The sequence below is a fragment of the Tamandua tetradactyla genome, chromosome 15 (assembly GCF_023851605.1).
Source record: "Tamandua tetradactyla isolate mTamTet1 chromosome 15, mTamTet1.pri, whole genome shotgun sequence".
Taxonomy (NCBI): domain Eukaryota; kingdom Metazoa; phylum Chordata; class Mammalia; order Pilosa; family Myrmecophagidae; genus Tamandua; species Tamandua tetradactyla.
Genome location: NC_135341.1, coordinates 28067608 through 28081186, shown reverse-complemented (window position 1 = coordinate 28081186; position 13579 = coordinate 28067608). Strand labels below are relative to the sequence as shown.

Below are 13579 nucleotides of genomic sequence, written 5' to 3'. Positions count from 1 at the left end.
CAAATGAAATCCTCTCTTCACCCAATCGATAAAACAAGTTAAAATGAGGCCTCACTCCAATACCCGCCACCACTGCCAGGGCTGAGGGCGTCCTCAGTTCTCAAGGCATGGGGGTGGAGGGCCGGGAATGAAAGCATCTTCAAGAATCTTCATCAGACCCTCAGAACGAAGGGAGGTAAGGTCTCCACATTCTCCCTCACAGCTAGCGCCAGATGCAGTCCCATTCACAAAGTCAGGAGTTAACTGCTTTATCAAGGGTCTCCAGCCCTAGTGCCTGTGCTGGTTTGAATCTATGGCGGAGCCGAGAAAAGCCATGTCCTTTAATTCTCATTCAGTATTGCTTGCTGGGAGCTTTTTGATAGTTTCCATGGAGATACGATTCACCCGAATGTGGGTATTAACTTTTGATTAGAGGGAGATGTGACTCCACCCATGCCAGGTGGGCCTTGACTGGAATCCTTTAAAAGAGGAAACATTTTGGAGAAAGTCCCTCTTTAGAGTCATGAAAATGAGTGCCAGAGCCCATGCCACCAGAAACCACTGGAGATGAAGAAGGAATACATCCCCAGGGGAGCTTCATGAAACAAGAAGTCTGGAGAGAAAGCTAGCAGATGTCACCACATTCGCCATGTGCCTTTCCAGTTGAGAGGAAACCATGAACATTATCGGCCTTTTTTGAGTGAAGTAACCTCTTCTTGGTGCCTTAATTTGGACATTTTTATAGACTTGCTCTAATTGGGACATTTTCACGGCCTTAGAACTGTAAACTTGCAACTTAATCAGTTCTCCCTTTTAAAAGTTGTTCCATTTCTGGTATATCATATTCTAGCAGCTAGCAAACTGGAACAGTGCCCCACACCACATTATACTGTGTCACTTCCTTCAACAAGGAAAAGAGACACTAAGGTCCCCGCAGCTTGAAGGATGGACCTCTGAGGGTCTACTTAGGAGACTTAATGAGTAGGGGAGCTGAGCAAATGATGCACTCACTAAAAAGCACTGTGGGTTTCAGACTTAATATTGTTAAGATGGCAAGACCATCCAATTTGTCAGACCCAATGCACTCATCAAAATCCCAACTGTCTTTTTTACAGAAATTTACAAACTGATTCTAAAATTCATATGGTGACCTAGAATAGCCAAAACAACCCTGAAAAAAGGAATCACAATTTCCAGTTTCAAATTTTACTACATAGTTACAGCAATCAAGATAGTGTGGTACTGGAATAAGGACAGACATATAGATTGAGTGTACAGAAATAAACACATTTACTAGGAAAGAACAGTCTTTTCCCCAAATGGTGCTGAGATAACTGGATAATCCACAGGCAAAAGAATGAAGGTAGACCCCTACCTCACATACAAAAACTAACTCAAAATGGATCAAAGACCTAAATGTAAGAGCTAAAACTATAGAACTCTTAAAAGAAAATAGAGATGTAAATCTTTATGATCTTGGATTAGACAAGAGTTTCTTAAATATTATAATAAAAACACAAGCAACAAAAGAAAAATTAGTAAACTGGACTTCATCAAAATAAAACACTTGAACAGTGCAACGGTGGCTCAGTGGCAGAATTCTCACCCGCCATGCCAGAGACCCGGGTTCGAGTCCCAGAGCCTGCCCATGCAAAAATAAATTAATTAATTAAAAAGGCAAAGTGTCAAAATAAAGACACTTTTCACTGTTCAAAAGACACAGTCATAAAGTGAAGACAACCCACAGAATGGGAGAAAATATTTGCAAGTCTATATCTAGGTAAGGAATTGTTTTCTAGAACACATAAAGGACTTTAGCAATGCACTAATTAAAAGAAAACTAACTCAATTTTTAAAATGGGCAAAGAATCTGAATAGACATTTCTACAAAGAAAACATAAGAATGGCCAATGAGAGCACGAAAAGGTGCTCATTAGGCATCCAGGAAATGCAAATGAGAACCACAATGAGCTGCCACTTCACACCCACTGGGATGGCTACAATAATAATTTTTAAAAGTCAATAACAAGTGTTGGCAAAGGTTGGATAAGTTGGAATCTCATACATTGCAGGTGGGATTGTAAAATGCTGCAGCCACTTTGGAAATCAGTTTGGTGGTTCCTGAGAATGTTAACTATAGTTATCATATGACCCAGCAATCCCACTCCTAGGTAGGCAACAAAGAGAAATAAAACATATGTTTCCCAAACTAGTACATGAATGTTCACAGCACATTGTTCATAATAGAGAAGAAGTGGAAACAACCCAATTGTCCATCCCCAATGCATGGATAAACAAAGTATGATATATGCATTCAATGGAATATGATTCCAGCGTAAGAAGAATGAAGCACTCATTTATGCTACAATATTCATGAATCTTGAAAACATGCTAAGTGAAAGAAGCCAGTTACAAGAGACCACATATTATGTGATACCATTTATATGAAATATTCAGAATAGGCCAATCCATAGATATGGAAAGTAGATTAGTGGTTGCCAGAAGCTTGAGAGGGAGGGTCTATGGAGGTGGTGGTGGTGAATGAAAAGTGACTACTAATAGGTATGGAGTTTCTTCTCGGAGTGTTGCAAATGTTCTACAGTTAGATAGCAGTGGCGGGTGAGCTACTTTGTGAATATACTATACTATAAACCACTGAACTGTACACTGCAAAAAGGTAAATTTTATGGCATGTAAATTATAGCTCAATAAAGCTATTATTTTTGAAGCTCTTCAGGTTCTTCAACCAGAGGCCCTAAAGTGGGTCTGTGGCTTTTCAGTCCCTTTGAATGATCCGAAGCTGAGATTTTGTTCTGAAAACAAAATGACTCTGTTTTCAGATTCTCATTGACCCTGATGCGGTTCTAGGTCAGCAGCCCATACCCATTCGAGTGGATTTTACTGTAAGAATCGGAGCAGGGCCTCTGCATGTCACACTCATACAACCGATTCTACGGAGAAGTCCACCTGATCCCATCGATAATCTGTGCCATCTAGAAAATCAGGACATGGAGGTGAGAAGAACTAATGAGAATGGCTGCTTCTCACAGAGGAAACCCACACCCACACAGGAGCCGTGCCTGCTTGGAATAACTGCATCAGGAGCTGATGCACTTCTTCACAGCCCCCGGGGGGTTCGGTACGTCTCGGGTGGCCCACCCTTGGGAGGGGCTTCCAGAGCGGGTTGCAACAGCTCGCCCTGAGTCTCGTGCTGTCCAAGACAAGAGGAGGGAGACCCCGCCCCAGGGAGCTCACAATGAAAAAGGCCCCAAATAGCCTCTTCCTCCCCAACCTCACCATCCAGTGTCTCACTGCTGTGGGGGACAGGGCCTGGATGTCTGGTGGCACGCCAGACCCACCAGACCCACCCCACTCCCTTTGCCTGGGGAAGAGGATAGCCAGGAAAGATTAAAAAAAAAAAAAAAAAAAAAAAAAGGGGGCTGCAGATGAACAGTCAGGGAAAGAGCTCTTGGACAGGCAGTTAAATGAAAACAAATTAGTCAGAGAGCATATAGAATGAGTGCATTATGTCAGTTTTTTAAAGACCTTGCAGGTAAATATGCCTGTACGTAAAAGTACAGGAGAAATATATACCCAGCTATTTATAAACGTTCTCTCTGGAAGCAAGCCTGGGGCTGGGGAGGTGGGATTTCATTTTTTCACTCCATAACTTCTGATTTGTTTGCATTTGCACCTATTAAGAATGTAGTCAGGATTTCTTGTGCAAAGGGACATTTCTTTTTCTAACCAAAAGGGAAGGAAGGAGGGAGTAGGCCACTGGAGCTGGGAACTATGGGAATTTCTGAAAGTGGGCAAAAAGGAAGACATTCCAAGGAGTGGAACAGGAGTGAGATGTGAAAGTGGAAAAGCTTCCGGGGATCTGGGGGACTGTGAGGTTTGGCTCTGCTGCCAAGGTCCTGAATACCCTCAAGGAAGGCAGCCAGGGGATTAGGAGGGGTGGCCACTGCAGGCCGTGGGCTGGGGACATAGGTGTGAGAAGACAGATGGGGGCGTGGTGGCCAGTAGGTCTTGATAGTGTCTCACCGCTGGCCTTTGTCTCACAATAAACTAATCCCTCACTCCATTGTACAGATCTGGCTCCTAAGAGGATCAGATCCTAAAAGGACAACATCTGCCCCTGGTGAATCCCCTAAGCCTGAATGAGGAACTCATGGTTCTTCAATATAAGCACAAATAGCAATGGTCTGAGCTGGGTCAGCCTACGCGGTCAGGATAAGGAGGGCAGCAAGGCCTTCCTGCACATCTAATTCCATCAATAATCTGCACATGTGCTGACCCAGGCACCTAGATAAGCACTTGCCCTGTGAAGTACAGCCCAGCAGTGACCCCATTTACAGATAAGAACACTGAGGCTTGGAGACATTGGGTGCCTTGTCCTACATCACACCGCTAGGAACGCTGGAGTTGGGACGGGAACCTAGGACCCCAACCACCAGCTTTACACCCGTCACATGTTCCAATTCACCTCAAAACCAGCCATACATCTGGCTTCCTGGAACATAGTGTAGTCAGCAAGTCTCCACAACTCAATTTCCTGGTGTGGAAGACTGGAATAAAAAGAGGACCTGTGCACAGGCTGGTGGTGGAAATTATATCAGGATGTAGAGATCAGGTCGAGCAGTATAGGGCATGGCCGTTCATATCAACCAGCAGTTACTAAGGGGCCGCTATGTAAGCTCCCCCTCCACAGTACACCCCACCAAAGACATACGCACAGGCACAAATGCACACGCACACGTGTACACACATGTGTACACACTGCTGCAACCAATGAAAACCTCATATCATCTGAGGGCCTGGTAAATTTCCCTCTTTATCTGGACTTTTGCACATGCTGTTCTCTTTTCCCTCTACCTCACCAAACCCCACCACCACCACCACCCCAAAAGGGTGGCTTTTAAGTATCCCTTTCTATATCCTCCTAGATGTCATTTTTTCCAACAAACCTCCTTGTTACACCTCCTCCCCAATACTACAGATTTAAAAACTAGAGAGTCAGAGATATCAGATCACTGGTACAAGGTCACCCAGCTGGGAATGGGGTAGAACCAGGTCTTCAACTCAGATTCCATGTTTGTAACCTCTAGGCTCTTGTGCCATGTTAAATAATAAAGAACATCAATCGATCAATCTATTGATGGAGAGCGCAGGACACATGCATCTCCTAGTCCATGATAATTTTCATAGCTTCATTTTTTCCATCAAAAGCCCTGCTAAATTCACAATGGCCAGCAACCTTAGCTAACACTTGCTCCACTCTCTGTAACGGGGAAGCAGCGGACTTCAAGAGGCTGAACGGTATCTGCCTCTTATTTCCAACAGACTCACATTCAGCTCTCAGTCACAAAAAAAGCCGGGCAAATTTTATGAATCCTTTTTTTTTTTTTAAGAAAAAAGTTAATATAAATTATACTAAAAAAAAAAAAAAAGAAACTGAACTTTAGTAACACAGCTGGAACAATCCACAGCAGTGGGAGAGAAGATTTAATTTGGTTGATTTTCTATGGTTGCTGGTTGTTTTCTAGTCTCATATGGATAGAAGCTGCACATGTTTTCGAAGGGACCCAGAAGCTGCTGGAGGTTTGGTTCTCCTGGCAACAGCCTGACACAAACCAAGGATCTGGGATGTTCACACCATCCCGAGACCTGAGTGGGACATATTTTTGAAAGATGCGCAATGTTCAATCATAAGTATGACAAAAACTGACAAGCAGGAAGCTTATATACTCAGAGAGTAGCATATTTGTTTTAAGAGATGGTTCCTTTTGAAGACATGTGGTACCTCCCTCTAACTGAAATTACTGCTTCTTTTCTCTGTTGAAGCTTGCTAGGGACTACAGTGGGTTTGAATCAATTCAAAGCTTGTTATTTTCTCATAAGAATTTCATGAAATCTTCTCACCAAGGTTATCCACACCAGAATTTCCACTGGAAAGAAATAGAGTTCCTTGATACAATTTTCCCAAATGGAGCAATATTATCATATGAAATGGGTGAATTCTGACTGTTGGTACTTGTATACTCTGGATTTTCCAGAGAGTCATGTAATCAGTCAGTAGCTCAAACCCTGGAAATTCTGGGGAGTGAGCTTGACCCAACAGTTACGGACCAGTTCTACATGAAAGATGGTATCACTGCAGGGGATGTCACTCATGAGAGTGGAACTTGTGACCTGATGCCAGGTTCTGTCATTAATGCCACACTGTTCAATCCTTGTGGGTAAACAAAATTTGATGGAACTTATTGGACTATTCACATCACTCCAGGACTAAATATTTTTTTACGTTAGCTTTGGAACAAACTTAAGTCAGCCCTTCTATGATGACCTGATCTGGAAAGTTGTGGATGTATTCATGCCAGGAAAATTTGTGACCACCTTGTTTGTAAATCAATTCTAAATGTCGCACAGTGCTTCCTTCATCCCAGAAGACTGAAGGTTTTAAACGTCTTGTCAGAGAGCTATATTCAATGATTACAACTTTGTTTTTACCAACTTTGCTAAGAATCAGCAACAACAGCGAAGTTGGTTAAGAAAAACACAGAAAAAATGAAATAAGAGAACACACATAGAAGAAGGTGGGGGCTGCTCTCTAGATATTGATACTGGGGAGACATACTTTCCATAACCACCACCTTGTGGTTGCAGGAAGCCCTAGTTGTGATCATAGTATAATCACAGTGAACTGTCTTATGCATTATTATATCAAGGAATTAGAGATCTTTCATGAACGTTCTTTTCTATGTTTACGTATTCTATGCCACTTGCTGCAAAACTGAAGTGTATGTAGAAAAAACCCTTTTACTGTATGAGATCTTACAACACTTGTGAAAACAATGCAATTTGGTTTATACATAGAATATGACTATTTCTCCAGGTATCATCCAAAATTCCCCACAGACAAGGCTTTCGTCCTCGTTAGGTGTTGGCCTCAGCCTACCCATCTGGGACTGTTGTATTAAATTGCTGCCTGATTTTACATCCTGTTACCTCCAGTTTCTAGAACATATTCTCTGCTAATACTACTGAAACCACTTTCTACTTCATCAGATGATTTTTTGCAACAGCAATTAAAGTTTTCTCTCTCTCTCACACACACACACACACACACAAAACCCTGCTAAAAATTCATAGAATCAGAAATTAGAATAGAGATTACCAGGGGCTAGGTAGGGATAGGGCAAGGGAGTTAATGCTCAATTTGTACAAAGTTTCTGTTTAGGGTAATGGAAAAGTTTTGGTAATGGATGGTGGTGATGGTAACACAACAATGTGACCATAATTAACACCAGTGAGTTATATTTTTGAACGTGGTTAAAAGGTGGAATTTTAGATTATGTTACTAGAATAAAATTTTTTAAAAAAACAACATAGGACTGTACAACACAAACAGTAAACTCTAATGTAAACTGTGGACTACAGTTAATAGTATAATAATACTATTTTGTCAATTGTAAAAAAAAGGTACCACACTAATGCAAAATGTTAATAATAGGAAAAACCGTGTATGAAAGGGAAGAATATATGGGAACTGCATACTTTCTCCATGATTTTTTGGTAAACTTAAAACTTCTTTAATTGATCAAATTTTTTTTTTTAAAAAAGCCCCTGAGTAGCTACTTTTGCTCTAGGTAGATATAACTAAATGACACAAAAGCAGAATCCATGGTTACAGCAAATAGCGGGAGGCATGTCTCATTCTTTATAGTGTTTTTAACTCTAGCAGCACCCCCGAGGCTCATGCTCACTTCTCAATGCAGCTTCAGGAAATAACATCACTGTAGTTCCATCTGCTGTAAAGGAAAGTGCGAGCTTTCTGGCCAACCATCAGAGCCCACACTGCTGAGATCTTACTCCTGCCAATTACTTGGAGTTGAGTAGGTTAAGCCACATTGCTTCATTTCCTCACCCCCTTTCGCAGTGAGATAGACTATGTCAAATGTCAGTCAAATACTGACTAGCCACCCCAGGAGCTCGTCCACAAGCCTGGGCTCCATTTGCATGGAACGGTCTTCCCACAGACATCCATGTGGCTGCTTTCTCATTCATTCAGGTTTCTGCTCAAATGCCACCTCCTCACAGAGAACTTCCCTGACCCACACTAGTTTGGCCTCCATCTCAGTCACTCTAAATCCCGTTATATGGCTTATTTTTCTTCATTACATTGATCACACTACCTGATATCTTTCTATAGATTTGTCTATTGCCTATCTCCATCATTAGGATATAAACCCTACAAGGGAGGAACACTCATTGTTTTCTTGACTGTTGTGTGGCCAGTGCCAGGACAGTGCCTAAAGAGTCACCTCTCATAAATGTTTCTTAACTGACCAAGGTAAATGAACTCAATGGCTACGGTACATGTGTATATAACCTCATATAAGTATCTTGAATAAGTCTTCTCCTTTCCCAGTTGATCCATTTGCCTGATTTTCTCAAGTCAAGGCAGATCTGAACTTCTCACCGGAAGGTGTGCTCTGAACAAAGGCACAAAGAAACACATGTGCACCTTCACCTCCTGGGGGGCACAGGTAACATTCACAGCTCAAACCCCTAAAATTCTTGGCCTGCTGTGGACAGAGGATGGGGACCCCTATCCCCCGCCAGCAGTTCTGAGTCCCCCTTTTGTGGGGTGCAGGCTTCTTGGAGGATATGTTGTAAGGGGGAAACCCTTCTGGAAAAATATACACCTGCACTCTGAGCATCTCATGGACATTTCAAAAGTTTCCTGGGATCCAAAAGTTCAGAACTGTCATCTGTGTTTACCAATACTAAAAACAGAGAAACTGAACTGGTGTAATTCAGGGAGACTCCACTGGCGGAAGGGCAAGGATGGTACCCCACGTGGCTATCTGCTGGAGGTGAATGAATGAATGAGGGAGACATAGGTCAGGCCCCTCTACCCACAGAGCCTGGACGACGTCAGCCTGTCAGAGCCCAGAGCCAGAAGGCTCACGCACACAAACACACACACACCTCCCTCAAGGAAAGCCTCACCCTACAGGGGCAAACATCCAATAATAACCTAGATTTGCTAAAGAAGATACTGGATACCCCATTTCCCAAATGGCTGCTCAAGCAAAAACCGTGCAATGGGTTGGCTTACATAATGGGAATTTCTCATAGGTTTGAGGCTAAGAGAAGTCCAAATCAAGGCCAAATCAAGGCTACATGTTCTTTTCAAAGGCTTGAGTTCTGGGGTTGGCTGCAGGAGATCCATGGTGCTGGGCTCCTCTGTCACATGGTCTTATTGGGCAGCCAGGTTTCTTTTAATCCTGATTCAATATTGTGGGGTGCAAACTTTGACTGCTTCCATGGAGATACGACATGCCTAGTTGTGGGTGGTACCTTTGATTAGATGGAGATGTGACTTTGTCCATTCAGGGTAGGTCTTGATTAGTTTACCGGAGTCTTTCCATTTTGGAGGAAGCTTAGAGGCTTGGAGAAGAGATGCTTCAGAGCTGACACAGAGACATTTGGAGATGTAGAAAGAAAATGCCCCTCCAGGAAGCTGTTTGAAATCAGAAGCCACAGGACCAGAAGATGCCAGCCATGTGCCTTCCCAGCTGACAGAGATGTTACAGACCCATTGTTCTTTCTTGAGTCAAAGTATCTTTCCCTGGATGCCTTGTTTTGGACATTTTGATGGCCTTAGCACTATAAACTTATAACTTAATAAATTCCCCTTATAAAAACTGTTCCATTTCTGGTATATTGAATTTTCAGCAACATTAACAAACTAATACACATGGCAATGCAATGACAGCCTCTCCTGGCCCCACCTTTCTTTTCTGGGTTCCACTGACCTTCAACTTGCTTCCTGTAGCTTTCTATTCTAGCTGTCTGAATTTCATTCCACTTATAAAGGACTCTAGTGGTAGTATTAAGTACTATCCTGATTGAGTCGGGCCACAACTTAACTAAAGTAGCCTCATCAAAAAGTCCTACTTACAATGGGCTCATGCCCATGGGAATGCATTAAGGTTAAGAACATGTATTTCTGGGGGTACATTCTGCTCCAAACCACCACAGTCCTTAACAAAGTTCATCTCTAATCCCACTTTCTGAAAGGCACTTTGCACAAGGCTGGGTAACCCTGGGAGGTATAACTGCAAAGCCCAAGGAAAAGCGGTCTCAGAGCTGAAAGGAACACCACACCTACCATGTAACAAGGCTGCAAGGAAAGGGAAAGGACCGGGAACCTGAACACCCATCGCATCAGGCTAGTGGCACGAATGCCCTGTTAGGACCATGTCAGCAGTAATAACAAGAACAACTAACACATGCAGAACTTGCTTTGCACCAGGCACTGTTCTAAATGCTTTAACCTTCCACAAGCCTTTGAAGTTTATACTATTATCATCCCCATTTTACAGATAGGGAAACTGGTACAGATGGTGAAGGAACATGCCAAAGACCACACAGCTAGGACAAAGACATAGCAAAGCTCTCCTCTTCCACGCTTCAGTGAAGAAAACAACTATACCTGGGTAGTGCATGAAATGCAAAAAATAAGTTTCTTGGGATTCACCCGGGATGACTGTTTGACAGCTCTCACAACTTGCCCAGTGCTGGAAGCAAGCCTTGTTCAAGCATAAATCCAGCAAGCTGAGACCTCTAAGAACAAGCCACTTTGGCTCTGTCTCTGCAACGTTCAAAGCATGAGTTTGGTGACAGTGCAAGCCCATCGCTTTCCCATTGCATAGCCCAAAGGAACCCATTTCCACCCAGCTCTGTCCGTTTCCACCTTGAGAAACCGCTCACCTATCTCGGTTAGAAAGCTCCAACGTGCACCTTAATCCCTCGGCATCCACCACCCTCACCCCATTTCTCAGGATGGTCTGGCCCTGTAGTTTTAAAAGATGCAGCCGCCAGCAGCCAGGGCGCCGGCCGGCCGGCAACAGCGGCTGCAGCGCCTGCAGCCGCCCCACGAGCTCAGAGTCCGGCTGCCCCGCCGCGAATCGACCCGCGGCTCAGCCAGCCACCACCAGCAGCGCCCAACGCGACACTGACCTGTGGGCGCCCCGCGGGAGACCGAGAGGCGCCGACAGGCGGGGACTCCCAGGAAACCCGAGGGAAAGGGCTGCTCCTGGGAACAGGTGGCACCTCCTCTCCGGAAGTAGCCCGGGAAAGTTCGCCCAAGAGTATCAGAGGACACAAAGCAAGGTCTCCAACAGAGGCAGCGGCCGACCCGGGCTGGCAGTGGCACTGCCCACCTATGCCGCTTCCAGAGTGCCTCCGAGCGCTCCGCTGGTGCTCAAGGCAGGGGGCGATCCCGCCCGCGAAAAGTGTCCAGTTCCGGGGTGTCCAGCGGGAGAGTGATCAGCTGGGGAGAATCTGGCGGTGTGCTGGCGGGTAGGGGGGGGTTGAGGGTCCCGGCTAGCCGTCTGCACTCACCTCGGCGTCCCGCGTAAGCTCTGACCCTCCAAGTTTGGGGAGCGCACCCGGGCCGCAGCAGTGGTGGCGGCGGCGGCTATGGGGGCGGCTCCCCGGGTTGGGGCGGGGCCGGGGGCGGGGAAAACCGCGCGGGCCACGTGGGCCGGAGGGCGGGCGGGGAACCCCCGCGGTGACCGGGACCCGGGGTTTTGGGATGCCGACGCGTCCACACCGGGTTACCTTTCCCCCGGGTTCTCCGGGCAGGCATTGAGGGCACAGGGGTCCACCCCACCTTCCCCACCCGCCAGGCATCCACCGCCTCCTAAACTGAACTCAGGCGGAGAGAATTTATCCGCCTGGAGAAAGATCGCACAGCAGGGTTTCAGCTCTCGGGTCCCGAAAGCTCCGCGGAAACCCGGGGCGGGGCGCTCGCGGCGCTACTGGAGAAGCCATCGACCCCGCCCCAGGAGTGGCAGGACTGCCCCGGCCAGCGAGGGCCAGAATCTGCTCGTGGAGCCTCTCCCGCCCTAAGCTGACCAGGTCTCGCCTAAGACTTACTTTCCTCGACAGGAAAATGGAGGTGACAATGAGGACGAGCAGCGCGGAGCACCGGGCTCTCCGCAGGTTCCTCAGTATTTGTCTGTCTGTGAGCGGACGCTAGGCCCGGGGGAGGGAGCGGCCGCTAGCAGTGGCCGGGGTCAACTGTGCGAAAGCGGCGTGGGAATCTCAAAAAAACTGGTTTCGGCATTCATTCCTTTGGTTATTCAGTCAACAGATAATCGCCTACTGTCCTCAGAACCTCATGAAATCAGGAATAAAGAATGCACTGGACTTACTTGGCTATTATAAAAGTATAAACGGTGATGATAAAAAAAATTAAATGCCAGGTGTGCATTTTAGGCACTTAATCGAAGCCTTACCAGGTGAAGGGGTTATGGCAGGTGTCACTTATTAGTTGAGAAAACTGAAACTGAAGCTTAGCAAGGCAAAGCAAGCCCCCAGGTCACCTGAGGGACCCTAGAGATTACAGGAGATCTCATTCACAGACCGGAGAGCTTCTGCTAAAGGCACAAAGGCTCTGTCCAGGCCGGCCCCCACAGGTAAGTAGTAGGACCAGGGCTCTGGCCGGGCCCCCTACCTCTCTCCATGCAGTGATTTGCATCCTTGAGGCCTCCCAGGCCTTATAGAAAGGTTCTTACAGCAGCCCCCAGGTGTAGATCTTCCAGGCCAGACCGCCAGAGACCAGCACCAGGTGTTCAGAACTCCATGTAGCACAGCAGAGACTTTCCTCACTGCAGCCTCTGCCTCAGTGCTGCGCCGCCTCCTCCTGGCTCACAGCCCACCTGTGGGGCCAGAAACTGAGGATCTCAAGCAAACCAACTTTCACTCCAACAGTTTCAACTTCATTCCACTGATACTTAGAGGGGACTCCTTGACCCAGAGCCCAGAACCTCATGAACCATTTGTTTTCTGCTCAGGGAACGCACACCCTCCCCAGTACGCCGTTTCCACCAGAGTCGTGGGCAAAACCTGTGTTTCAACCCTGGTCCTCAACTTTTCCCCCAAGAACCTCTTTTATTATTCTGCCACCTTCATACTCTGGGAGAGCCCCACCACAACCAGTCATGTTTACTGAGTAATTATAATGAGACTTCCACTCCCTCCTTGACCCAGAGCCCAGCAGGTGCTTCACATACACAAATCAAAGCCTGACGTTCTACCCAGGCAGCCTTGTCAAAGGTAAAAGTTCTGTTTCTATTAGATCCAACATGACAACTATTTGAGCGTCTGCTACATGTCACACACTGTGCCAGCCTCTGGGGAACAGCAATGACTCTGTCACCAACACAGACATAGTCCCCAACTTCCCAGAACTCATGGGGGAGACAGATCTCCACCTGGCAATTAGGAAGCAGGAAGTGGTGGGAGAAACTGAGGCATTGGGAGGCTCCCTGTGGGCATCTGGGCCTATGTTGAGTTCTGACAGGACTGGACAACCAGGGAGGGGAGAGGTGGGGAGAATGGGAGGTGTGGAAGTCCAGAGCAGGGAGAGCCAAGGCAAACTTCTGGAAGGTGATGGAGAGGGGCAGGGGACAGAACGAGGCTGCAGGGGCCAAGGTAAGACACCAGACCTTGAACATCGAAAGGTTTAGGCAGAGGAACGATGCGAACAGAGCTGTGGTTTGGAGAGTCTCAACGGGTGCTG

At 46.2% G+C, this 13579-nt stretch overlaps 1 protein-coding gene across 4 annotated transcripts in view; it reads right to left on the bottom strand.

Annotated features, from left to right (window-relative positions):
* ARHGEF3 (Rho guanine nucleotide exchange factor 3) overlaps positions 1 to 12536 on the bottom strand; it is a 390935-nt gene extending 378399 nt beyond the window's left edge. Inside the window, exon 1 of one of the 4 annotated variants that reach the window (XM_077128939.1) lies at positions 12512 to 12536. In XM_077128939.1, coding sequence (XP_076985054.1) covers positions 12512 to 12521 — 10 coding nt within the window. In that variant the 5' untranslated portion in view covers positions 12522 to 12536. Of the gene's footprint in view, positions 1 to 11394; positions 11491 to 11931; positions 11951 to 12511 lie in introns of those variants that run through there. The other 3 variants (XM_077128938.1, XM_077128936.1, XM_077128942.1) reach the window with 3 other exon arrangements.
* Positions 12537 to 13579: the final 1043 nt, after the last annotated feature.